The sequence below is a fragment of the Delphinapterus leucas genome, chromosome 1, assembly GCF_059928025.1.
Source record: "Delphinapterus leucas isolate spDelLeu-1000000601 "Yukka" chromosome 1, BTC_Dleu_Yukka2, whole genome shotgun sequence".
In the NCBI taxonomy this organism is placed as follows: domain Eukaryota; kingdom Metazoa; phylum Chordata; class Mammalia; order Artiodactyla; family Monodontidae; genus Delphinapterus; species Delphinapterus leucas.
In genome coordinates, this window is record NC_143129.1 from 174,595,712 (window position 1) to 174,615,321 (window position 19,610).

Here is a 19,610-nt window from a genome sequence, read left to right on the forward strand (position 1 = left end):
GCTGCTCCGGTTGCGGCACACAGGATCTTTGCTGCGGCATGTGGACTCTTAGTTGAGGCATGCGTGTGGGATCTAGTTCCCCGACCAGGGATCAGAACTGGGCCCCCTGCATTGGGAATGCGAGTCTGGACCCACTGGACCACCAGGGAAGTCCCTAGAAAGCTTTTTAAAACAGAATCTGGGGACTTCCCTGGTTGCACAGTGGTTAAGAATCCGCCTGCCAATACAGGGGACATGGGTTCCATCCCTAGTCCAGGAAGTTCCCACATGCCACACAGCAACTAAGCCCATGTGCCATAACTACTGAGCCTGCGCTCTAGAGCCCATGAGCCACAACTGCTGAGCCCACGTGCTGCAACTAATGAAGCCGGTGCACCTAGAACCTGTGCTCCGCAACAAGAGAAGCCCCTGCAATGAGAAGCCCACACACCACAACGAAGAGTAGCCCCCACTCGCCGCGACTAGAGAAAGCCTGTGCGCAGCAACGAAGACCCAAAATATGGCCAAAAATAAATAAAATTTTTAAAAAAATCATTAAGAAAAAAACAGAATCTGGAATTTAATATTTTTTGTGGCTTAAAGGAACCTTAGATATCTTCTGATCTTACTCTTATACTTTATAGTTGAATATGCTGGTGCCTGAGAAGTGTGACTTGCTTATGATCACATAGTTGATTAACAGTAGAACCAGGCCCAAGTCTAGAATTGGCTGGTAGGGCAGTTTCTTATATACATACTCACCCCATACTGAATTATGTACCGCAGTATGTCCTAACCTTGAAATAGGAGGAACTTAGGCCACTGGTTGAAGGCCATATGAACTGATGTGACCAATTTGTGCCTAAGACATTTGCCATTGCAATCTTTGGGCCACACACAGCTACTCAGTTCTTCACTTTATCATCCATCTATCTCCTCAGTGTGGAGGAAGCCCTCTTTTTGTCTGCTAAATTTGAACACGGGTATCATTTAGACCTAATATTTCCAAACTTTGCAGTGGGAAGTAATGGCAGTCTGCTCTTCTGTTTCAGCTCAGACAGTTATAACTGCACCAAAGACGTGGAAGAAACCAAAAGATCGGACCCGAACCAGTGAAGAGGTGTTAGAGGCAGAATCGGAGGTAAGGGGCAGCAGTAAATCTCTTCAGCTCATCTTCAGAACAGCGGTGCCATTTCCTAAAACAAGTGTGTGTTTGTAACTTTTTCTTGAGATACTGTTTTCCAAGCAAATATATCAAGCTCAGGGTCTGATTTTTTTTTTTAATCCATTTACAGAATTTTTTAAAGATTGTTAATAGCGTGTTCAGTTTCATTGAATTCTTGTCTCTGTTTCAAAATACCTCTTCTCAAGTGGCAAAAATAAGTATTGTTTATTTTTTTTTCCTTATATTAAGCAGATGGGAAGACTAATCTGGTTTTTTAAAAACAGGGTTATTTTCAAATACCTGTTAGCAGTGCTGGTGGAAATCATCAGATATATTTTAAGGAAATTGATTTTCAATCTGTTGTCTTTTACCTGCATCCCAGGAATATAACTTTTCACATATGGTTTGTCTATTTGAACTAAGCCATGCCAGATTTTGCTGTAGGGTACAACACACCAGGTCCAGGACGTGATGTGAGGAAGAATCAAGAGCAGATTCAGTCCTAAGGAGTGCTCTACCAATTTCGTAGTCTCTAATCTCAGTATCCTTAGTCTTATGTACTGAAGCTTTTAATGAAGAGTAATATAAACAATCTCTATGTTGCTTTTTTCTTCTTGAGCTCTTCTTGTATCTACTTTATGAAAATAATTTTCATTGAATGTTTAAGATAACATTAAAATGTAGAAATTACTTTAAAATAACTTTAAATGCATTTATTTCATAAAACTTTTCTAGCTAGTTATAATTCTTACCCCCTTCAGGCAGCTCACAGTACCCCTTTGTTACTTCTCCCTGTCCTGTCATTGCTTGTACATGATGCTCGGTTGATGTCACAGTTAGTCCCATAGCAACCACTAAAATGTTTCATGGGAGTGATTTCATTATGGTTATCATGGCGTAAGAACTGGCAATAAGTTATAGAGGTGCAAATAGTTGCTACACTCCTTTTGCAACTGAACAAGAAAATGTTCCTCCTACAAAGAATAAAATACCTTCCAGAGGCAGGAGAATAGCATACATTCCTGGTATGGCTGTAAGAGCTTCACAGACGGGTTTCTCTTTAGATTCAGCTGTTATTTATTCACTTTGTTCTATTATACTTTGTGTTTCTTTTCCCTGTGGCTGTTTTCCAAAGCATTATTGAATATTAAATGGGTAGGTCACTATTCCTGTGCCTCCAAGTATTCATCCTCATCTTCAGGTCGGGGTTGACAAACTTTTCCTATAATGGTCCAGATGGTAAAGTAACTATCAGGCTTTGTGGATTATATGATCCCTGTCACAGTTTCTCAACTCTGCTGCTATAGCCCAAAAGCAACCGTAGACAATGTGCAAATTAATGAGTGGCTGTATTTCAGTAAAAGCTTATTGAAATTTGAATTTCATATAATATTCACGTATCATAAAATAGTCTTCTTTGAAATGTTTTTCCACCGTTACAAGTGTAAAAACCATCCTTACCTTGCACACTATACAAAAACAGGTGAGGAGCCAGATTTGGCCCACGGGCCATAGTTTGCTAAAACCTGCTTTACATTGTTATTCTTCATACAGAAGAACTGTTCGGACTCATTTTGAACCAATCCCTTTTTTCTTAACCTTATAGTTTAAAAGTATAATAAAAAGATATTTGGTCAGTTGCACACAGAGTTTGTCCAGAAATCCTATTCCCTTGTCTTTCCTAAAATTGAGCATTTACTGGAGTAGTTTAGTAACTATTGGTTGTCACTGTCTTCATTTTTCACTGATCATCAAGGTCTTCTCTTAGATTTTTCTCAGCCTTTAAAAGAATGTGTTTTAGATATCAGCATATTTTAGGTTATATATTGAGTTGTTACATCATTGCAAGTACTTAACCAAATTCTTTAAATTATACCCTAGAGGGCTTCCCTGGGGGCGCAGTGGTTGAGAGTCCGCCTGCCGGTGCAGGGGATGCGGGCTCCTGCCCCGGTCCGGGGGGGGGGGGGGGGGGGGGGGATCCCACATGCCGCGGAGCGGTTGGGCCCATGAGCCATGGCCGCTGGGCCTGCGCGTCCGGAGCCTGTGCTCCGCTACGGGAGAGGCCATGGCAGTGAGAGGCCTGTGTACCGCAAAAAAAAAAAAAAAAAATATATATATATATAGCCTAGAAAGGTAGCTTGAAGGATGATTCATCTCAAAATTGTTAGTCAGGGCATCCTAAAATTTACTTAAAATTTTTAGGATATATCATTGATTGTTACCTATGTAGTTGTCAATCTGATTTTCTAGCACTTTAAAAACTCGTGCATTAAGCAGGCAGTTTTGTCAACTAAATTCTTGTTTTAGTAAAAGTTCCTATAAAAGTTTCTGCTTTGACAGTCTGGCCAATAAAGTGTTTTCTTTTTTCAATCTGGTTTTCTGGGTAAACAACTGAAGAACTGTTAGACATTTACAAACTAATTGAGCAGAGCTCCGTCCTGCTGAAGGAAAAATAGTCATCATAAATATTTAATGCAGCAGTTTTTTTGTGGATTCCCTTGAAAAATATCCCTTCTAATAATGTGCCTCAGACACCTCATTGATTCTTTGTGTTCTGAATTACGGTTTGTCATTCATGGACCAAGTTTCTTTATACTTTTTTTTCCAGTTAGAAATTGACTTTCTAAATAATGCATCCTCTGTTTATATCCAATAGATTGTCTGTTGTTGTTGGTTTTAGGTACAGAGAAGATGACTCAATAAATCTTTAAAGCAGCATTTTTTCACACTTTACAGGAACTATATGAGTTCTATATGATTGTATAATGTAGTTATACTGCTCTGTAATAAGTTTAAGTACCATTTACAGACTCACATGCCAGATTATTAAAGATCATCTTGATGGCCTATACTTAATTATGAGGTGGTATGACAAGGTTGTTTCGAATTTAGACTATAGTAGAGTATAGAATAAGAAAAAGTGAGGCTGCTAATTCATGATTCAAACTTGGTAGATCAGTTTCTTCTCAAAGTATAAAAGATGCCTCACTGGGCTTCCCGGGTGGTGCGGTGGTTGGGAGTCCGTCCGCCTGCCGATGCAGGGGACGTGGGTTCGTGCCCCGGTCCGGGAGGATCCCACATGCCGCGGAGCAGCTGGGCCCGTGAGCCATGGCCGCTGAGCCTGCACGTCCAGAGCCTGTGCTCTACAACGGGAGAGGCCACAGCAGTGAGAGGCCCGTGTACCGCAAAAAAAAAAAAAAAAAGCCTCACTTTCTGCCATGTTTTATAAAAATAAATCATTTTTGTCTTTTATTTTCTTGGAATTTTTATGTCTGTCTTTCTTTTGATGGTTTCTGTGCTCTTCCTGTTGGAAGAACAAGGGAGAGAGAGAGAGAGAGAAGGGAGAGTATTTGCATGAACTTTTTATTTCCATTTTAGAAACAAGGCCTGAAAACCATCTGTTTCTATTGATAACATTTTAAAATTTAGCATCTTTTCCCCATGATCTGATTTTAGTAGAAGAAAATTTATTAGTATCATATCTGTTATAATACTTAATAACTAAGTAGGGTTTGTAACTCTTTAATTAAAAAAATTTTTTTTCATAAATCAGTTGGGGTGACTACTTCCTGGTGTATATGACATCCTTTTATACCATCCTCTGTTCAGCCAATTCAATAGAGCCTCTAATTTGGCTCTCCTAGTGTGAATTTATCCACTGGAATTTGTGGTAAATTGCTGTTTCCTCTGAGAGCTTCTTCCAAAGGATTGTTTTCAGAGTGCTTCCCTTTGAAAATGAAAGACTTAAAGTTCATTGAGACCTTTGCCTCAGGGAGTTTTGAGGGCTGATATAGCCCTTAAGAATTACTTTTTTTTTGGATCTGAAACTGATATGGTCAAAAATAATCTGGTGAATAACTTTAATTCTATTTTGCCTTTTAAAAATAGGATGCACTGGAACCCAGATTTCTCCCTGGGGGAATATATTCCAAGCATTTTTCTGTGTATAATTTGAACAAGGTCACAATCTCAGAGAATTCTAAGAACCAATAAACAAAATAGATTTTAACTAACAAGTGTCCTCCTTGTTAAATGTGAGCGATGGTCAGCTTTGTGGGACTTAAACATACTTTATTCATTGAACTCTATTTCACGGCCAGAGGACAGCACAAAAAATACCCTCTAGTGTGTTTCTTTTTATATTTGCTGAGCTTTAGTGGCAAGGGTAATAGTGCTTGATATAGATTCTGACTAGAACTCTTTCATGTCCATCAAGTTCCAAGGATTAACAGTTCTTTCCTTTTTAACCTTCGGTATATTTAGATTTCATTAGTCATGTTAAAGCATTTCAGTAGCCATTTGAATTGTCTGCTTTATCCCAGGACCTGAAATGAGAAAAGTGTTTTAAATAAACTTACCATTTTAGTACCATATGCTGAACACAGACATCCTTATCTTGAGTGACATGTTTTCCTATGCTTTTTGAGGGGATAAATGTGGGTCTTCCTGTGTATTTACACACAGTGAAAAGAATATAACCTCTGTGTTCACTTATGCTTTAGCCTAAAGCAGAAGAGGAGCTTTCAGGTGACAAAGTACTTGAATCTGAACAGGATAAAATGAGCCAAGGGTTTCATCCTGAAAGAGACCCCTCTGACCTAAAAAATGTGAAAACTGTGGAAGAAAATGGTGAAGAAGCTGAGCCTGTACGTAATGGTGCTGAGAGTGTTTCTGAGGGTGAAGGAATAGATGCTAATTCAGGCTTCACTGATAGTTCTGGTGAAGGGGTCACATTCCCATTTAAATCAGGTAAGTTTATCCCTGTCTTCCTGTGTATGTCTTTCCTTCTCTCCTTCACTCTACTGCAACTTAGAGAAATGTTGCCTCCTTATGAAGAAATATTGGATGGAAGGAAGAGGCTCATCACAATATAATATTTACAGAATAGATCAGCAGGCGGGCGTTAGTAGCTAGCAAATCCAGAGAGTCCTATGTTGGCGGAAGTGATATCTGATGCTGGTATTCTGCTTTCACTGGCATTGGAGGAGCAGCTGGCAAAGGAAATCAGTGCTAGGTTGGTAGAATTCGACCAGAGGAATTTAATTTTTTCATTTTAATTGAAAGATATTTCAGATATGATGGCCGTGTTCCTTGAGATAGTGTACTTGTCATTTCACAAACCTTGAACTTAGTTTGTTGATGGAACTCACTCTGTAGAGCTGAAGTCCAGTAGGCAGTTGGAAGCAGTATGACTAAGTTATTAAGCACCTGTGGTATGGGAAGTGCCCTATGAAATATGTGATAAACCTTAGAGGATCTTTCACCTTTAGACACCGTCAAATGGCACTAAACCTCCGTCCTAATACTATATAAACCATGGTTGACTTTGAGATTTATGGATATTTGGTGTGGACATGTGGGGAAAGGTAGAAAATTGGGGTTAGGTGAAAAGTTTTTCTTAGTCTGCCAAATCTGAAGTGATGTCTGCATGAGGTAGTGTTTGAATGTAAAATATCAGGCCTCAGAAATAGTCTCGACCAGTGCTTTTCAAACTTCTGGTTTTAACCCATTTAATAGGTTGTGAAATTAATTTAGTGAGTTATAACCAACATTTTTTAAAAAGGAGAAGAGAATAAAAATTGTCAGTGCATTACATGCACTAAGGGAAGTATTGTTTTTTTAAGCTTTTCATTTCATTTATCTACGTGTGTGTTTGCTCAGAGTCGTGAAATCACTATATTTCTTACTGTGAGTTGTAGTCAAAAATGTTTGAAAGCCATTGATCGATCGATCCCACCTTAATATACTGATCACTTAAATTTAGTGAAAACACTACCAGTGAACTGTACTCCTAATGGGCGTTATGAAATTGTATGGTTAAGCTATTGTAAATTTTGTTTAAATTTCTAAGCAATTCTTAGAAATTGTTAGAGCAAATGGCATTTGAATTAAATGTTTAATTAAGCATCGTTGGGTTTGGGGTTTATTATAGATTACAGTAATTGTAGGGTTTGGCTCAGATTTGAGGGGTAAAGTTTTAAAGCTCAATATACTGACATTTAAAACTCAATATACTGACACTTCTTCTAAAGATCCAGGCTTATACTGCCAAGCACTTGGGCTACCACCAATCCTTGTTCAGGGATTGAAGGACTATTGTCATTTTTAGGACTGTATAAATTATCTTTTTATCCTTTAGTTTGGCAAGGAAAAAGTGCACAACTATAGACGCTAACTATATTGATCAACTAACTGTCCTTTGCCCCAGTAATATATACTAGCAGTAATTGAGGAAAAGGGCAATTTAAAATTTAGATCCTAATAAACTGTATATATTTTAATAAATATAATATGGTAATAAAATATCTGTAAAATTCTCACAGACCATCAGTGAGTCTATGACCTGTATATTAGGAACCACTAATATAAAGAAGGATCCAGTGTCCTGTCATGAAGTGATCTGGGGCCTGATTTTGATGAGTGTTTTGTTAATTAAAAGAAAAAACTGTGACTTGCTTTTATTATCCAATAAAAATTTCAAGAAATTCTCCAACTTTATATAATGATAGTAGGATTGTGAGTAATGATAGCTGAAACAATAGTAATAGTAGCAAAGTAAGTGCTGTGGCAAAGAACTAATTTAAAATTCATATTAAAGGGCTTCCCTGGGGAGGCAGTGGTTGAGAGTCCGCCTGCCGATGCAGGGGACACGGGTACGTGCCCCGGTCCGGGAAGATCCCACGAAGATCCCACATGCCGCAGAGCGGCTGGGCCCGTGAGCCATGGCCACTGAGCCTGCGTGTCCGGAGCCTGTGCTCCACAACGGGAGAGGCCACAACAGTGAGAGGCCCGCGTACCGCAAAAAAAAAAAAAAAAAAAAAAATTCATATTAAAAATATTAGCTAAGAATATGTTTAGTGATCAGGGAAGATAATCTATAGACTGCTTAGGCTTTTCAGAATCTTTAATAAATTATTTGCTTTACATCCTTTTACCTTTTTCTTTTTTCCCTCCAAAGTAACATTTCCAAGTGAACATACAAAGTATCCTTCTTTTTCAGGAAACCAAGAGTATTATTATGTACAAACTACTGGGTGTAAGATAGGCTACAGGATGTATTGTACAACATGAGGAATAGAGCCAATATTTTGTAATAACTGCAAATGGAGTATAACCTTTAAAAATTGTATTTAACAAAAAGGCTTGGTAGTTTATTTAATGAGGATTATTACATGTCCCTGACCAAAGGCTGCTTAATGTATAAATGAAATGGTTCCTATAGCACCTTACTTCAGATTACTTTACTATTCAAAGGTATCCAGAAGGGGATAAAAGAACAAATAACAGTTTAAATCTTTATATGACATTTTCTGACTGAAGCTCAGTGTTTCCTTGGTGGCTTTGTTTGTATCTGATGAGATAAAGTAAAATATTGCAGTCAGCTTATACTCTAACTGGATATACATATAATAACCTTATAGACAGTTGTCTGCCTGCGTTCCTCTTTTTAGAATCCTGGAAGCCTGCTGATACTGAAGGCAAGAAGCAGTATGACAGGGAGTTTTTGCTGGATTTCCAGTTCATGCCAGCATGTATTCAGAAACCAGAGGGCCTGCCTCCCATCAGTGATGTGGTTCTTGACAAGGTAAGCTGAGCACTCAGGGAAAGCTATGTCTTTCTGGTGGGAACTGTTTTTAACTATCAGTGCAAATATGTGAAGTGTGAGCAATTCTCAGGAATTGTTAGAGCAAATGGCATTTGAATTAAATGTTTAATTAAGCATTGTTGGGTTTGGGTTTATTATAGATTACAGTAATTGTGGGGCTTGGCTCAGATTTGCGGGGTAAAGTTTTAAACTTTATTGTCAGCTTGTTCTGGCTGTCTCCTAGGCATGTGGTAGAAACTGTGTCTGTTGGGCTAATATACCTGTCTTTCCCCACTGTTCTAAAACCTCTATAGGGAATTAGAATGGTATTGAGGTTAGGTCAGAAACCTAGGAAAGTATTTGGCAGATCAACCTTAAGTGGCAGTTAACATAATTCAAGTAGTGTATAACTCAAAATTTCCCCAAGAGATACTTAATAGGAGGATTAGTCTTTAACCTGTGCAAATAAATAGGCACCCTTTCTCTTTACATCTGTTCTTAATGGTGCATACAGAAAACTAGTCCAGTCAGTGTTTATTTCATCTGTTTATTAAATTAAAAGATGTAAAGTCAGGTGTATATCAGCCCAAATAATTTCATGTAAATCAATGATGAACCAGTTCTGGTGACTAAGCTCTCATTTTGTAGAGGAACTGTTAATCCCTAATTAAAGTGTAGACGGTAACTTTGTTACAGAATGAGATCCAGTTCTTATTGGGATTTCCAGCAGCTCCCTTTCCAGACCTTATTTATATTATTTTATTCTGTTATAGCAACAGATCTTTATATTTCTCTTGCTGAGTCCTCTCTGTTAGGTACTAACATGAGGACAGTTGAATGATTGGTGGTACTAATGTGAAACTACTTCAGTACCTCAGAGGGCAAGTTTTGTTATACCCACTGAATTAGATTATCATCTTAGAAGATATTCCTTCCTGTCTTCCTGCTTTATCTGTTTCTGACTTTGGCCAATCATGAGTTGATTTCTCACTGAGCTACTTAGCTTCGCTGAGTCTATAGTCACATTATACGCCTATGCAAAGCCAGATATCTCCAATTAACATGGCAGACAAAGTGAGATTTTAACTGAGTCATCATAGGGAATTCCCTGGCAGTCCAGTGGTTAGGACTCGGCACTTTCACTGCCAGGGCCCAGGTTCAATCCCTGGTCAGGGAACTAAGATCCCGCAAGGGGCACGGTGCAACCAAAAAGAAAGAAAATTAAATGAGTCATCATACGTGAAACTTATCTCCTTTTGAGATTTGTTGTCCACTCAGAAGACATCCTTTGCTAACCATAAGTCAACAGCATCAAAACCAAAAGGAGCAATATCAGGTTTCTTAGAGGCAAGTGCTTTGATGATCCTGGAAAAAGATTCCAAAATTTGGCCCTAGTTCATAAGTTCTCAGAATAGCTTGTCTTGTGCCATTCTACTGGTCCTAAGTGTCTAGTGAACCAATCCACTGATTGTCTAGCCTCCCCTTGGGAATTGTAGGCCTAATCATTCCTAGGGAACCAAAAAACCATCGTTGACTAAGGGCTCTGTGGCTAGCCCAGGAGAGTCTATCAGGATTCAGATCAGACTCCCACTGGCTCAAAAAGCCAGTGCTTGTCTTTTCAGCTGACATAACTTTTCAGTCTAAGTTTTTATCTTCGTGGCACTGAATGCTCTGGAACTTGTGTTAAGCTTTCCTTTGTTTCTTTGTGCAGATCAACCAACCCAAATTGCCAATGCGAACTCTGGATCCTCGGATTTTACCTCGAGGACCAGACTTTACTCCAGCCTTTGCAGATTTTGGAAGGCAAGCCCCTGGTGGAAGAGGTGTACCTGTAAGTGCAAGTTCCCTACAACCCAGTTAGTTAGAAACTGTCATAGACCTCATGTCATCTTGTCTAACGGCAAAAGAGCAAGCAGCTTTTATTCCTTGATTCTTCTAACCAAGAAGAAGAAGTAGGAAAGGCGAAGACTGTCCTTTCCATACTAATATTAAAACAAAGAAAGAATACACTTGAGTCATTTTTACTTGAAAGAAGCTGGTCCGCATTAATTTGGTCTCGATTTTTTTTTCATATTTTTGCAGTTGAAAAGACCTGCAAATGGGTTAAAAATAGAGCCAGTCTTGAATAGGATTCCTGTTCTGTCTTGAGGTGTCCTGATATGTATACTAGAGATCTCTGATGACATTCAGCTAATGGCCCTCTCTTTGTCTTTGTTTCTACAGATTTGCAAAGTGCAGAGCAGGCATGGATTGCCAATTCTGAAACAGAGCAAAGCCCCAACTTGCACTCCACTGGAGATGTCTCACCCACCCCTGAGGAGCCTGCCTCTAGGGGTGTGCTGAATCTTTCAAAACAAACAAACAAAAAAACAGTAGTCTGTGATGTTATATTTTCTGTTTTGCTCTTCTCATTTACTGTAGGTTGTGAAGTCAAAATATGAAAAAACGATATGTACAAAAGAGTGCAGCTGGTAAACTGCACATTGCCTTTACACCCCCAGTGGCAGGCTCTTCAGCGGTGGAAGTGGCATCACCAATGGAGTTATGCTGGGGCACTGCACTGTGCAGAATTCGGCAGGCTCTGCCTACTCCATGCTTTGTAGACTTACAGAAAGCATGGGGTAAAGTTGCCAGTGATGTGAATACCTCTTTTTCCCAAGTTGGAATGGCATAGAGAACACTTAACCTGAAGTTCTGAAGGAGCTTGGGGTTTGATGTACATTTGTGGATCACCCTGTTTATACTACTTTATTTTATGTTTGTAAAAATATTTTTATATAAGGTGACATTTTTTATTTCCCCATCACCTTTTTATTTCTGGAATGGCCACTTTTGAAACCTGCTTTGGAATAAGACTACACTGTCTGAAAACAATGACACTTGGTAGACATTTGAATTATTTGCCTGCAGCCAAACACTGATTGAAAATACTTGAAGGTCTACACTGTGTTGGAGGCTTTATACAGTAAAACCTACAGAAAATCTTAATTTGAAGCATACTTTTTATTGAGCATCACCATCTTAAAGACCTCTGTGTGTATAATATTCTGTTCTCACACAGGTTTGAAGTTTAATGTTTATCTAATTTCTCTAATTACCAAATTAAAATTTTTTCTAAATTTTTGAATTTCCACACCAGAGAGTCTTAGAAAGCAACTTTCTAGAAACGTTTTTATACCTTGTTTTTCAGCATTATTTCCCTTGTTGGTGGGTTAAATTTATATTTGTTAACGTTTGTTTTAGTTTTGGTTTCAGTTTATATCTTTGTTTTGCCAAACATTTGAAATAATGTTGATGCCATTTTGATTGTTCCCTGGTTAATATCTGTGGTTATCATGTTGCTCAATTTTGTTCATATGTTAGTCACAGAAGATATGAATTCCGGCATCTCCTCTTCCCGTGTATACTGTCACTTTTCATTATCAGCTTGCTATTGTCTAATAATCAGGTATAGCCTAAAGGAAATACTATGAATTAAGAATAACTATATCTCTCTCAAAATACTGAAATTAGAAAAGGAGTTTTAAAAGTAACTATCACGATGTATGTTTGCCCAATAATTTATGTGCCTGCATATATCAGATAAATGGGTTATTTGGTGCAAAGTAATGTGACAGGAAATGAGCCATTATCAATAATTTGTAGTGTCTCCAAAAAAATGTGCTTTGTTTAATTCACTTTCTTTGCATAGCTTTGTCATGTGCCACAAGCTAATTTTTAAGTGGAATTATTTTGATTAATCAGGGTAATATTAATATGTTAAGTCTTAATGCAAGTAATTATTCTTCCAACATCTCCCATAGCAAACAAACATTCTCCATGTAATTTGTCCAGCTTGCCTTGGTATATTGGTGAAGATAAAGATAGGAATTTTAAAGGATATGTATTATACATATCCTTTATATTATATATAATATAAAGGAACAATCAATAATGCTGCTTGGAAAAAACCAGCAGCCCTACTCTTCATAGTTTCTGGTTACATACAGCTTTCAAATTGGCTTATAAATAATTACCATGCAAAGATGTTAAGATCTACTAGGTATGCTTCTTAGAATAGCTTAATTTTCCAGGACTCCTGGTATAAATTTTCCTGCAACAGACTTGTTATAAAATATTTTTAATGTGTAGCAATTGTTTTAGCGTCATATACAGTTACATACAATTTTTAAACATAAAGGTAGGTCTTTTGATGGGCAGTTAAGTGTATATCTGTTGGAAGCACCCAGGCAGTATCATCCCTCTAGTTTTTTAAAAATCAAATTACTTGGCTATTGTGGTGTTAATTTTAATAGTAATCTGTTGGCGGACATCACAGAAAGTGCCCCAGAAGAAATGTATTGAGAAAGGGCTGTGGACCTAGACTGGTAACTTGCCACTCATGTTCATTTTAACTAACTTTGAGATTCACTGAGCTGTTATAAAAATCCTAGGTGCAAAGAGGTTTCCTAAGCTCATATCATCCTTCCCTCTCTCTTAAAGGGACCCTTGGTTATCTCTCTTTAAAAAATGCTAGAATGAATATTGGTCCTGTTTTCTTTGGTTATCCAGGTAAGCAGAAGAGTTTGAGTTTATAGTCTCTGAGTGAGATAGGAGCAATGTATATTAAATTCTACAGCAGAGATGTGTATAGTTTCTTATTTAATACATTTAAGTAAAAGAGTGGGTAAAAAATATTAAAATTTTTAGCTCACCTGAAAAAAATTGTGGCTCACTAGTTAGCCTCAAATTTTGACACTTCATTTTAGTTTTGACATTTGTGGACCCTGCACACATTATACCTCAAAGTTCCTCTTCTAGTCGTCAGTCAGGATTGTCCTTCAAGCAAAGAAACCAGGCTTTATTTCTTTGTATATATTCCATAACCCTCAGCACAGGATCCTAGATTTTGTTTGTATTTAGTAAATAAGTCATTCATTACATATGGTGCAACTTTTGAAAGATACTGTAAATCTGACAATTTATATTAAGTTTTTCACACACACACAAAGGACACGAAATGTTTAAAGGTAATTATACCAGTCTATATATCACTTTTTTAAAAGTTTCTTTTTTTTCTTTGGTATTGATGATAATACCTGATATCGTACCTAGTTTTTAAGGTCCTTTTACATGCCTTGTTGTATCCTGTGATCCTCGTAATAGCCTGTAGGTAAGATAAGCATTTAATATGTGAGAAAGTTTAAGTTCAACAAAGTTGAGACTTGATTACAGTAACTTTGCTCATAAGTAGCACAATTGTATTTAAGAGTCCACAATTCTTTTGTCTTCTAATCTGCCTCTTTTCTCCACTTCACCGGACAGTGAATCATTCTCAGAGTGTAAACATTCTCAGAGCATAAACATAAGAATGTTAGAGATTAATTAATCAAGGATGTTAAGCATTTATAAGAACAGTAATCTGTTGAGGACTCAGTATACTTAGGTAAATATTTGTGAACAGTATCTACCTTAGTTTTATCCAGAGATACAGATAAATTTGTCTTGGAAGGTTGCACATGGATTATAATTTCAATTTTTTAATCCTAGACTAACATTTATATTATCTTTTCAAAACTTTTTTTCCTTTGAAACACTGTTGTTATCTATTTAGTAATATTTCTCACATCTCTGTGCTGCTCGTTTGAAATTCACTCATATTACTCATATTACCTGTCTTGGGGCAGGTAAAGAGTTGTAGCGTAAATCATATTTACTTTTTAGAAATCTCAAACATTCATTGGTGTTTGCAGTATTTTTTTGGAAGTGGACGTTTTCTAACTTTATTCAAACATGATTAAAATTATATCCACAGATTATATTATGGCTCTTACATGATTTTGACATAATTACCTTTTATTACACCCACCAATCTTTGTCCTTGACAGATTTTTATGTGCAGATGCATTGATTAAGTTAAATGTCTTGTGATCTTTGAATTTTATCCAAACATTGAAAAAGATAGTAACCCACATGACTTAACACTAGAATATATCCTGAGTTATAAGAACCAGACAATACATGGTTTACTACCTTTGCTTAACAGAATTCTTTTGCCTGAGATACCATATCAAGGTTTCAGTACTGTCTGGTTTAGCAGCTGTTCCCTGTTCGTACTTTTCTAGTATGGTGATCCTCTTTAGTTCTCTCTCAGTTATGCCATGCGTGGTACCTCTGGGTTTATTTGACCTCAGCCTTTTCAGGTTTATGAAATAGTCTTAAGATCATATCATCAGTACCAAGTCTTTAGCTGGATGTATTTGACAAGATTGCTGTGTATTGTCCAGAAATTCTAAGTTTTGATCCTGATACACCCTTGATACTGCTGTTTCTAATTAGGGCAGATGGTAAAGGGTAAGAGAATAATAAATTCTGAGGTAAGTCATGTGTAAAAGGCTTTGAAGCTTATCAAAGGCCTCAGACCATGTCTCTTAGAATGTGTCTTTATATATAAAGCATGACCTTTAAATTTCTACTTAAAGGGTAGTGTTGGGACATTAAGTGAGATATGATTCTGGTCTATATGTCTTGTGTGAAGTTTTTTTTTTTTTCTTTCCTCTTGAAACCTAATTGCAATATTTACTCATTGTTTAGAGAATGACATGTTAGAAAAAGTAAAGGCTGTCAATATGCTACAGATCTGGGAGGAGCAGAACTTATTATCAACCCAAATATTTAATCGTGAAAAAGTATTTCCAAGCATTTAGAGTAGCAACAATTATGAATATTTTAATACGCAGAATACAACTTTTAGCTTACCATTGCTCTTACAGTAACAATTTTTAATTCGATGACCAGTGTGACATGCTAGCATATATTGGTTTTAACAGAATGAGTATAGTGGGACTCTAGAAGGAACAAAGAGCTGACAAAGAAAGGAAGACATTTTTTTCAGAGAGCAATTTAGTTGGATTTCATTAATAATAGAAGGAAGACTTGTGTTAGTATTTCTGACCCAGCAAACTGTGAGGGATCCATTAAGATCTACAGTCAGGCTGGGTGTCTATGCTCTAGATAGTTTTCATGGTAAGGGTGTATTTGCATTTCCCATGAAGTTTAGAGGCCCAGTTTTTGAAGCAGATTTGTAACTGTGATGATTTCTGCCTGTGAATTTTTGTAATTGTTCAAGTGACCAGTCTCAAGTCACATAACTAGTTAAAAAAAAAAAGAAGAAGATGCTTCAGTTAAGGGTCATCTTTTTTTTTGTTAGGAATAACAGCTTTATCGAACATAATTTTCCATCCCTTTAGTTATCTCATTTAGGATTTCATGGTCAAAAATTGTAGTGGTGGTGTAAATTACAGTGATGGCGTTCTAAGACATCCCCGTCCAAACAAAAGATCACATCTAAATTGAATGCCTAGTACCCATCTTTGCCTCCAGAGTGTTTGGTGTGTTCATCAGCCCTGACTTGAGCAGCACAGCAGAGACAGTAGATTGTAAGCACTCTGTGTCGGTATTATAAAAAATGTTCTTGTTCTAGTCGTTGAATGTTGGACCACGGAGATCTCAACCTGGACAGCGAAGAGAACCCAGAAAGATCATCACAGTCTCTGTAAAAGAAGACGTGCACCTGAAAAAGGCAGAGAACGCCTGGAAGCCCAGCCAAAAACGAGACAGCCAAGCTGAGGATCCTGAAAACATTAAAACCCAGGTGAGAACAGAAGCACACTCTAACACTGTTTTGGAATTATAATGATATTGTTTTAATTTGTCTTTTTGCCCTGTTATTATATGTAGAGGTTTTAGTTTAAGATTTTTTCTGATTTTTTTCACATTACAAGCATTATTCTAAAAGCTATCATAGATGCCAGCCACCTACTGTTTTCTCTTGAAATTGCATTCTGTGTGCTTTTCAAAACAGGCACTATATTTAGAGGGCTCATATACATAGAATTCTGTCATTCAGGTTTAGATCAATATTTGCTTTTCTTAAAAATGTGCTTTTAGATTCTCAGTCATTACCCTGTGCTAGTCTAGTTAGTATATTACTTTGTTTCATTTCTAATAAGTTAGAATTTAGAAACCCATCTTCTTCATAGTCTTTTGTAATAAAATTGAAGTCTTTGCATCTTTCTGTACATATCCTGCCCTCAGAACTCCTTAGGGTAAATTGAATGAATTCCTTTAATCCACACAAAATTATTTTTGTGTGTCAAATTATACAAAGTCTCTATTCATCTTTTGCTGTACGCACAATGCCAGTTCCTATCCCTGGGTTACCTCTGTTATATCCTTTGGATGTTTTTGATACTAATTAAGATACTAATTTGATACTAATTAAGATGCTAATATAATGTATCTCATAGGGCACTGTGAAGATTAAATGAAGCAGTATAAAGCACTTGGCAGGTTCCTGGAGCCCAGTTACGTACTTAGTGTGATAATGTTCCCGGGAAAGAGATGTGCCTTACAAATCCCGATTTTGATTGAGCACACACAGAGCCCCATACATAGTAGATACTCAATAAATACTTGTTAAACAGTATGCTAACCAGCAAAGTTGTTCATACAAAGTCAGGACCAAGATGAACTGATCCAACACAAAGCCATGTTGTCCAACCTTAATTGGCTGCTTGCCTTTGTTCATCTTTCTAGTAATTGCCCCAGACATTTGTCCCTACGTACATCCTTCTCCAGATTCACTAAAATCAAGTACCTAATCTTTCCTCCATTTCTTCTCAATGTATCTCAACTTTTTTTTTTTTTTTTAAAGCATCTCCTACATCCCTCCCTCCAGTCCCTCTGAGAATTACTTAATGAATAGGGACCTAAAAGGTTTGCAAAGATGGTTAAAATTCCTGCTAAATCTTTATCATTGAAGATGAAAAGATCTTGTTTTAGTATTTAAGGCACTTGTATTAGTGCCGTATTTCATTAGATTCTTACAACACCTATGAAGGAAGGAATAGATATTGTCTCTTTTTTCTTCTTCCTAGAAGACACTGAAGCTTTAAGAGATTGTTACTCACAGTGTTGTAGTTACTGAATAGTCCGTTTGTTGTGACTTGTAATTTGCCTCTTTACTCTGTAACAGAATTCTCCCCATGATTTTTTTAAATTTTTTTATTGAAGTATAGTTGATTTACAATGTTGTGTTGGTTTCTGGTATATAGCAGAATGACTCAGATATATACGTGTGTGTGTGTGTGTGTGTGTGTGTGTGTGTATGTATATCATACATGTATTCTTTTTCATATTCTTTTCCATTATGGTTTATTATAGGATATTGAATATAGTTCCCTGTGCTATACAGTAGGACCTTGTGGTTTATCTATTTTATATGTAGTAGTGTGTATCTGCTAATTTCAAACTCTAATTTATCCCTCCCCCACCCCCTTTCCCCTTTTGTAACCATAAATTTGTTTTCTATGTCTGTGAGTCTGTTTCTGTTTTGTAGATAAGTGCATTTGTGTCATATTTTAGATTTTACATCATATAAGTGATATCATATGGTATTTGTCTTTCTGACTTACTTCACTTAGTATGATGATCTCTAGGTCCATCCATGTTGCTGCAAATGGCATTATTTCATTCTTTTTATGGCTGAGTAGTATTCCATTATATATATATATATATATATATATATATCTCACATCTTCTTTATCCATTCATCTGTCGATGGACATTTAGGTTGTTTCCATATCTTGGCTATTGTAAATAATGCTGCTATGAACATTGGGGGTGCATGTATCTTTTCCAATTATAGTTTTATCTGGATATATGCCCAGGAGTGGAATTGCTGGATCATAAGGCTATTCTATTTTTAGTTTTTTAAGGAACATCCATACTGTTTTCCATAGTGGCTGCACCAGTTTACATTCCCACCAACAGTGTAGGGGGGTTCCCTTTTCTCCACACCCTCTCTAGCATTTGTTATTTGTAGACTTTTTAGTGATGGCTATTCTGACCAAGTTCTCTCCATTATTAATTTCAGAAACAGAAGAATAATTATACTGACTTCGAGATGTCATTAATTAGCTAAGTTTTCTTTAGTGAATAGATAAAGCAAATACAGTGCAGGATTAATAGACTTCTTTTTCAGGGCCAGTGCAACCTCCTTTTTCTTGACACTTTTTCTTCTTAATACAGAACATCTTTGCTTCATTCCCTCTCTTTTTTGTGTTTTTATTCTTCTCCTCTGCACAGGTATACCCCATGTTGACCTGTTGCTCCTGCTACCTGTTATTCTATTTCTTCCCTTTTGTCGAAACAACAGTTTTATTGTTGCCTCCACTTCCAGAAAACTCATTCACCCTGACTTTTGTTCCTACCACTGTATTTATAACAACATTATGAATGACCACCAATGACCTTATTTTTCCTGTATCGTAAGATTTAATCTTTTCCTTGAAACATTTCTAGAAAATCATTGCTAATGACGTGTCTAGACTACTTCCACATACATACACTGCTGTTGTGGTTCCACTGCTGGGGTTCCCTGCTTCATCTTTCTTCTCTTGATACAGTATTCCCACTGCTGCTGCCTGACTCATCTACCTGAGAGGCTGATTTTTATCTCTTCGCTCTAGCTTTTAATCTATCATTTAAGTCCTATCATTTTCTCTCCCAACTAGTGCACACTAGTCCTCTGATCTGTTTTGGGGTTTTTTTAATATTTATTTACTTATTATTTATTTGGTTGCGCTGGGTCTTAGTTGTAGCAGTCGGGCTCCTTAGTTGTGGCATGCAAACTCTTAGTTGCAGCATGCATGTGGGATCTAGTTCCCTGACCAGGGATCGAACCTGGGGCCCCTGCATTAGGAGCACAGAGTCTTAACCACTGCACCACCAGGGAAGCCTCTAGTCCTCTGATCTTTCCTTGTTGTTTTCTATCCCTGAAATAGAAGAGCCTCAATAACAATTCCTTCCTAAAATATTTTCCCCTTCCTAAAATGTCTT

The 19,610-nt window shown here is 37.1% G+C and overlaps 1 protein-coding gene and 1 non-coding gene across 5 annotated transcripts in view; one reads left to right on the top strand and one right to left on the bottom strand.

The window, feature by feature from the left end:
• Positions 1 to 19,610, top strand: part of EIF4G3 (eukaryotic translation initiation factor 4 gamma 3) — a 366,332-nt gene that overhangs the window by 273,178 nt on the left and 73,544 nt on the right. For all 4 annotated transcript variants that reach the window (XM_022551756.3, XM_089899604.1, XM_089899606.1 and 1 more), the window contains 6 exons: positions 1,032 to 1,120; positions 5,647 to 5,893; positions 8,596 to 8,729; positions 10,441 to 10,560; positions 10,953 to 11,063; positions 16,192 to 16,362. In XM_022551756.3, the coding sequence (XP_022407464.2) occupies positions 1,032 to 1,120; positions 5,647 to 5,893; positions 8,596 to 8,729; positions 10,441 to 10,560; positions 10,953 to 11,063; positions 16,192 to 16,362 (872 nt within the window). The remainder of the gene's footprint in view (positions 1 to 1,031; positions 1,121 to 5,646; positions 5,894 to 8,595; positions 8,730 to 10,440; positions 10,561 to 10,952; positions 11,064 to 16,191; positions 16,363 to 19,610) is intronic.
• Positions 19,434 to 19,506, bottom strand: TRNAR-CCU (transfer RNA arginine (anticodon CCU)). The gene has a single exon. It is a non-coding gene; the product is annotated as a tRNA-Arg (tRNA).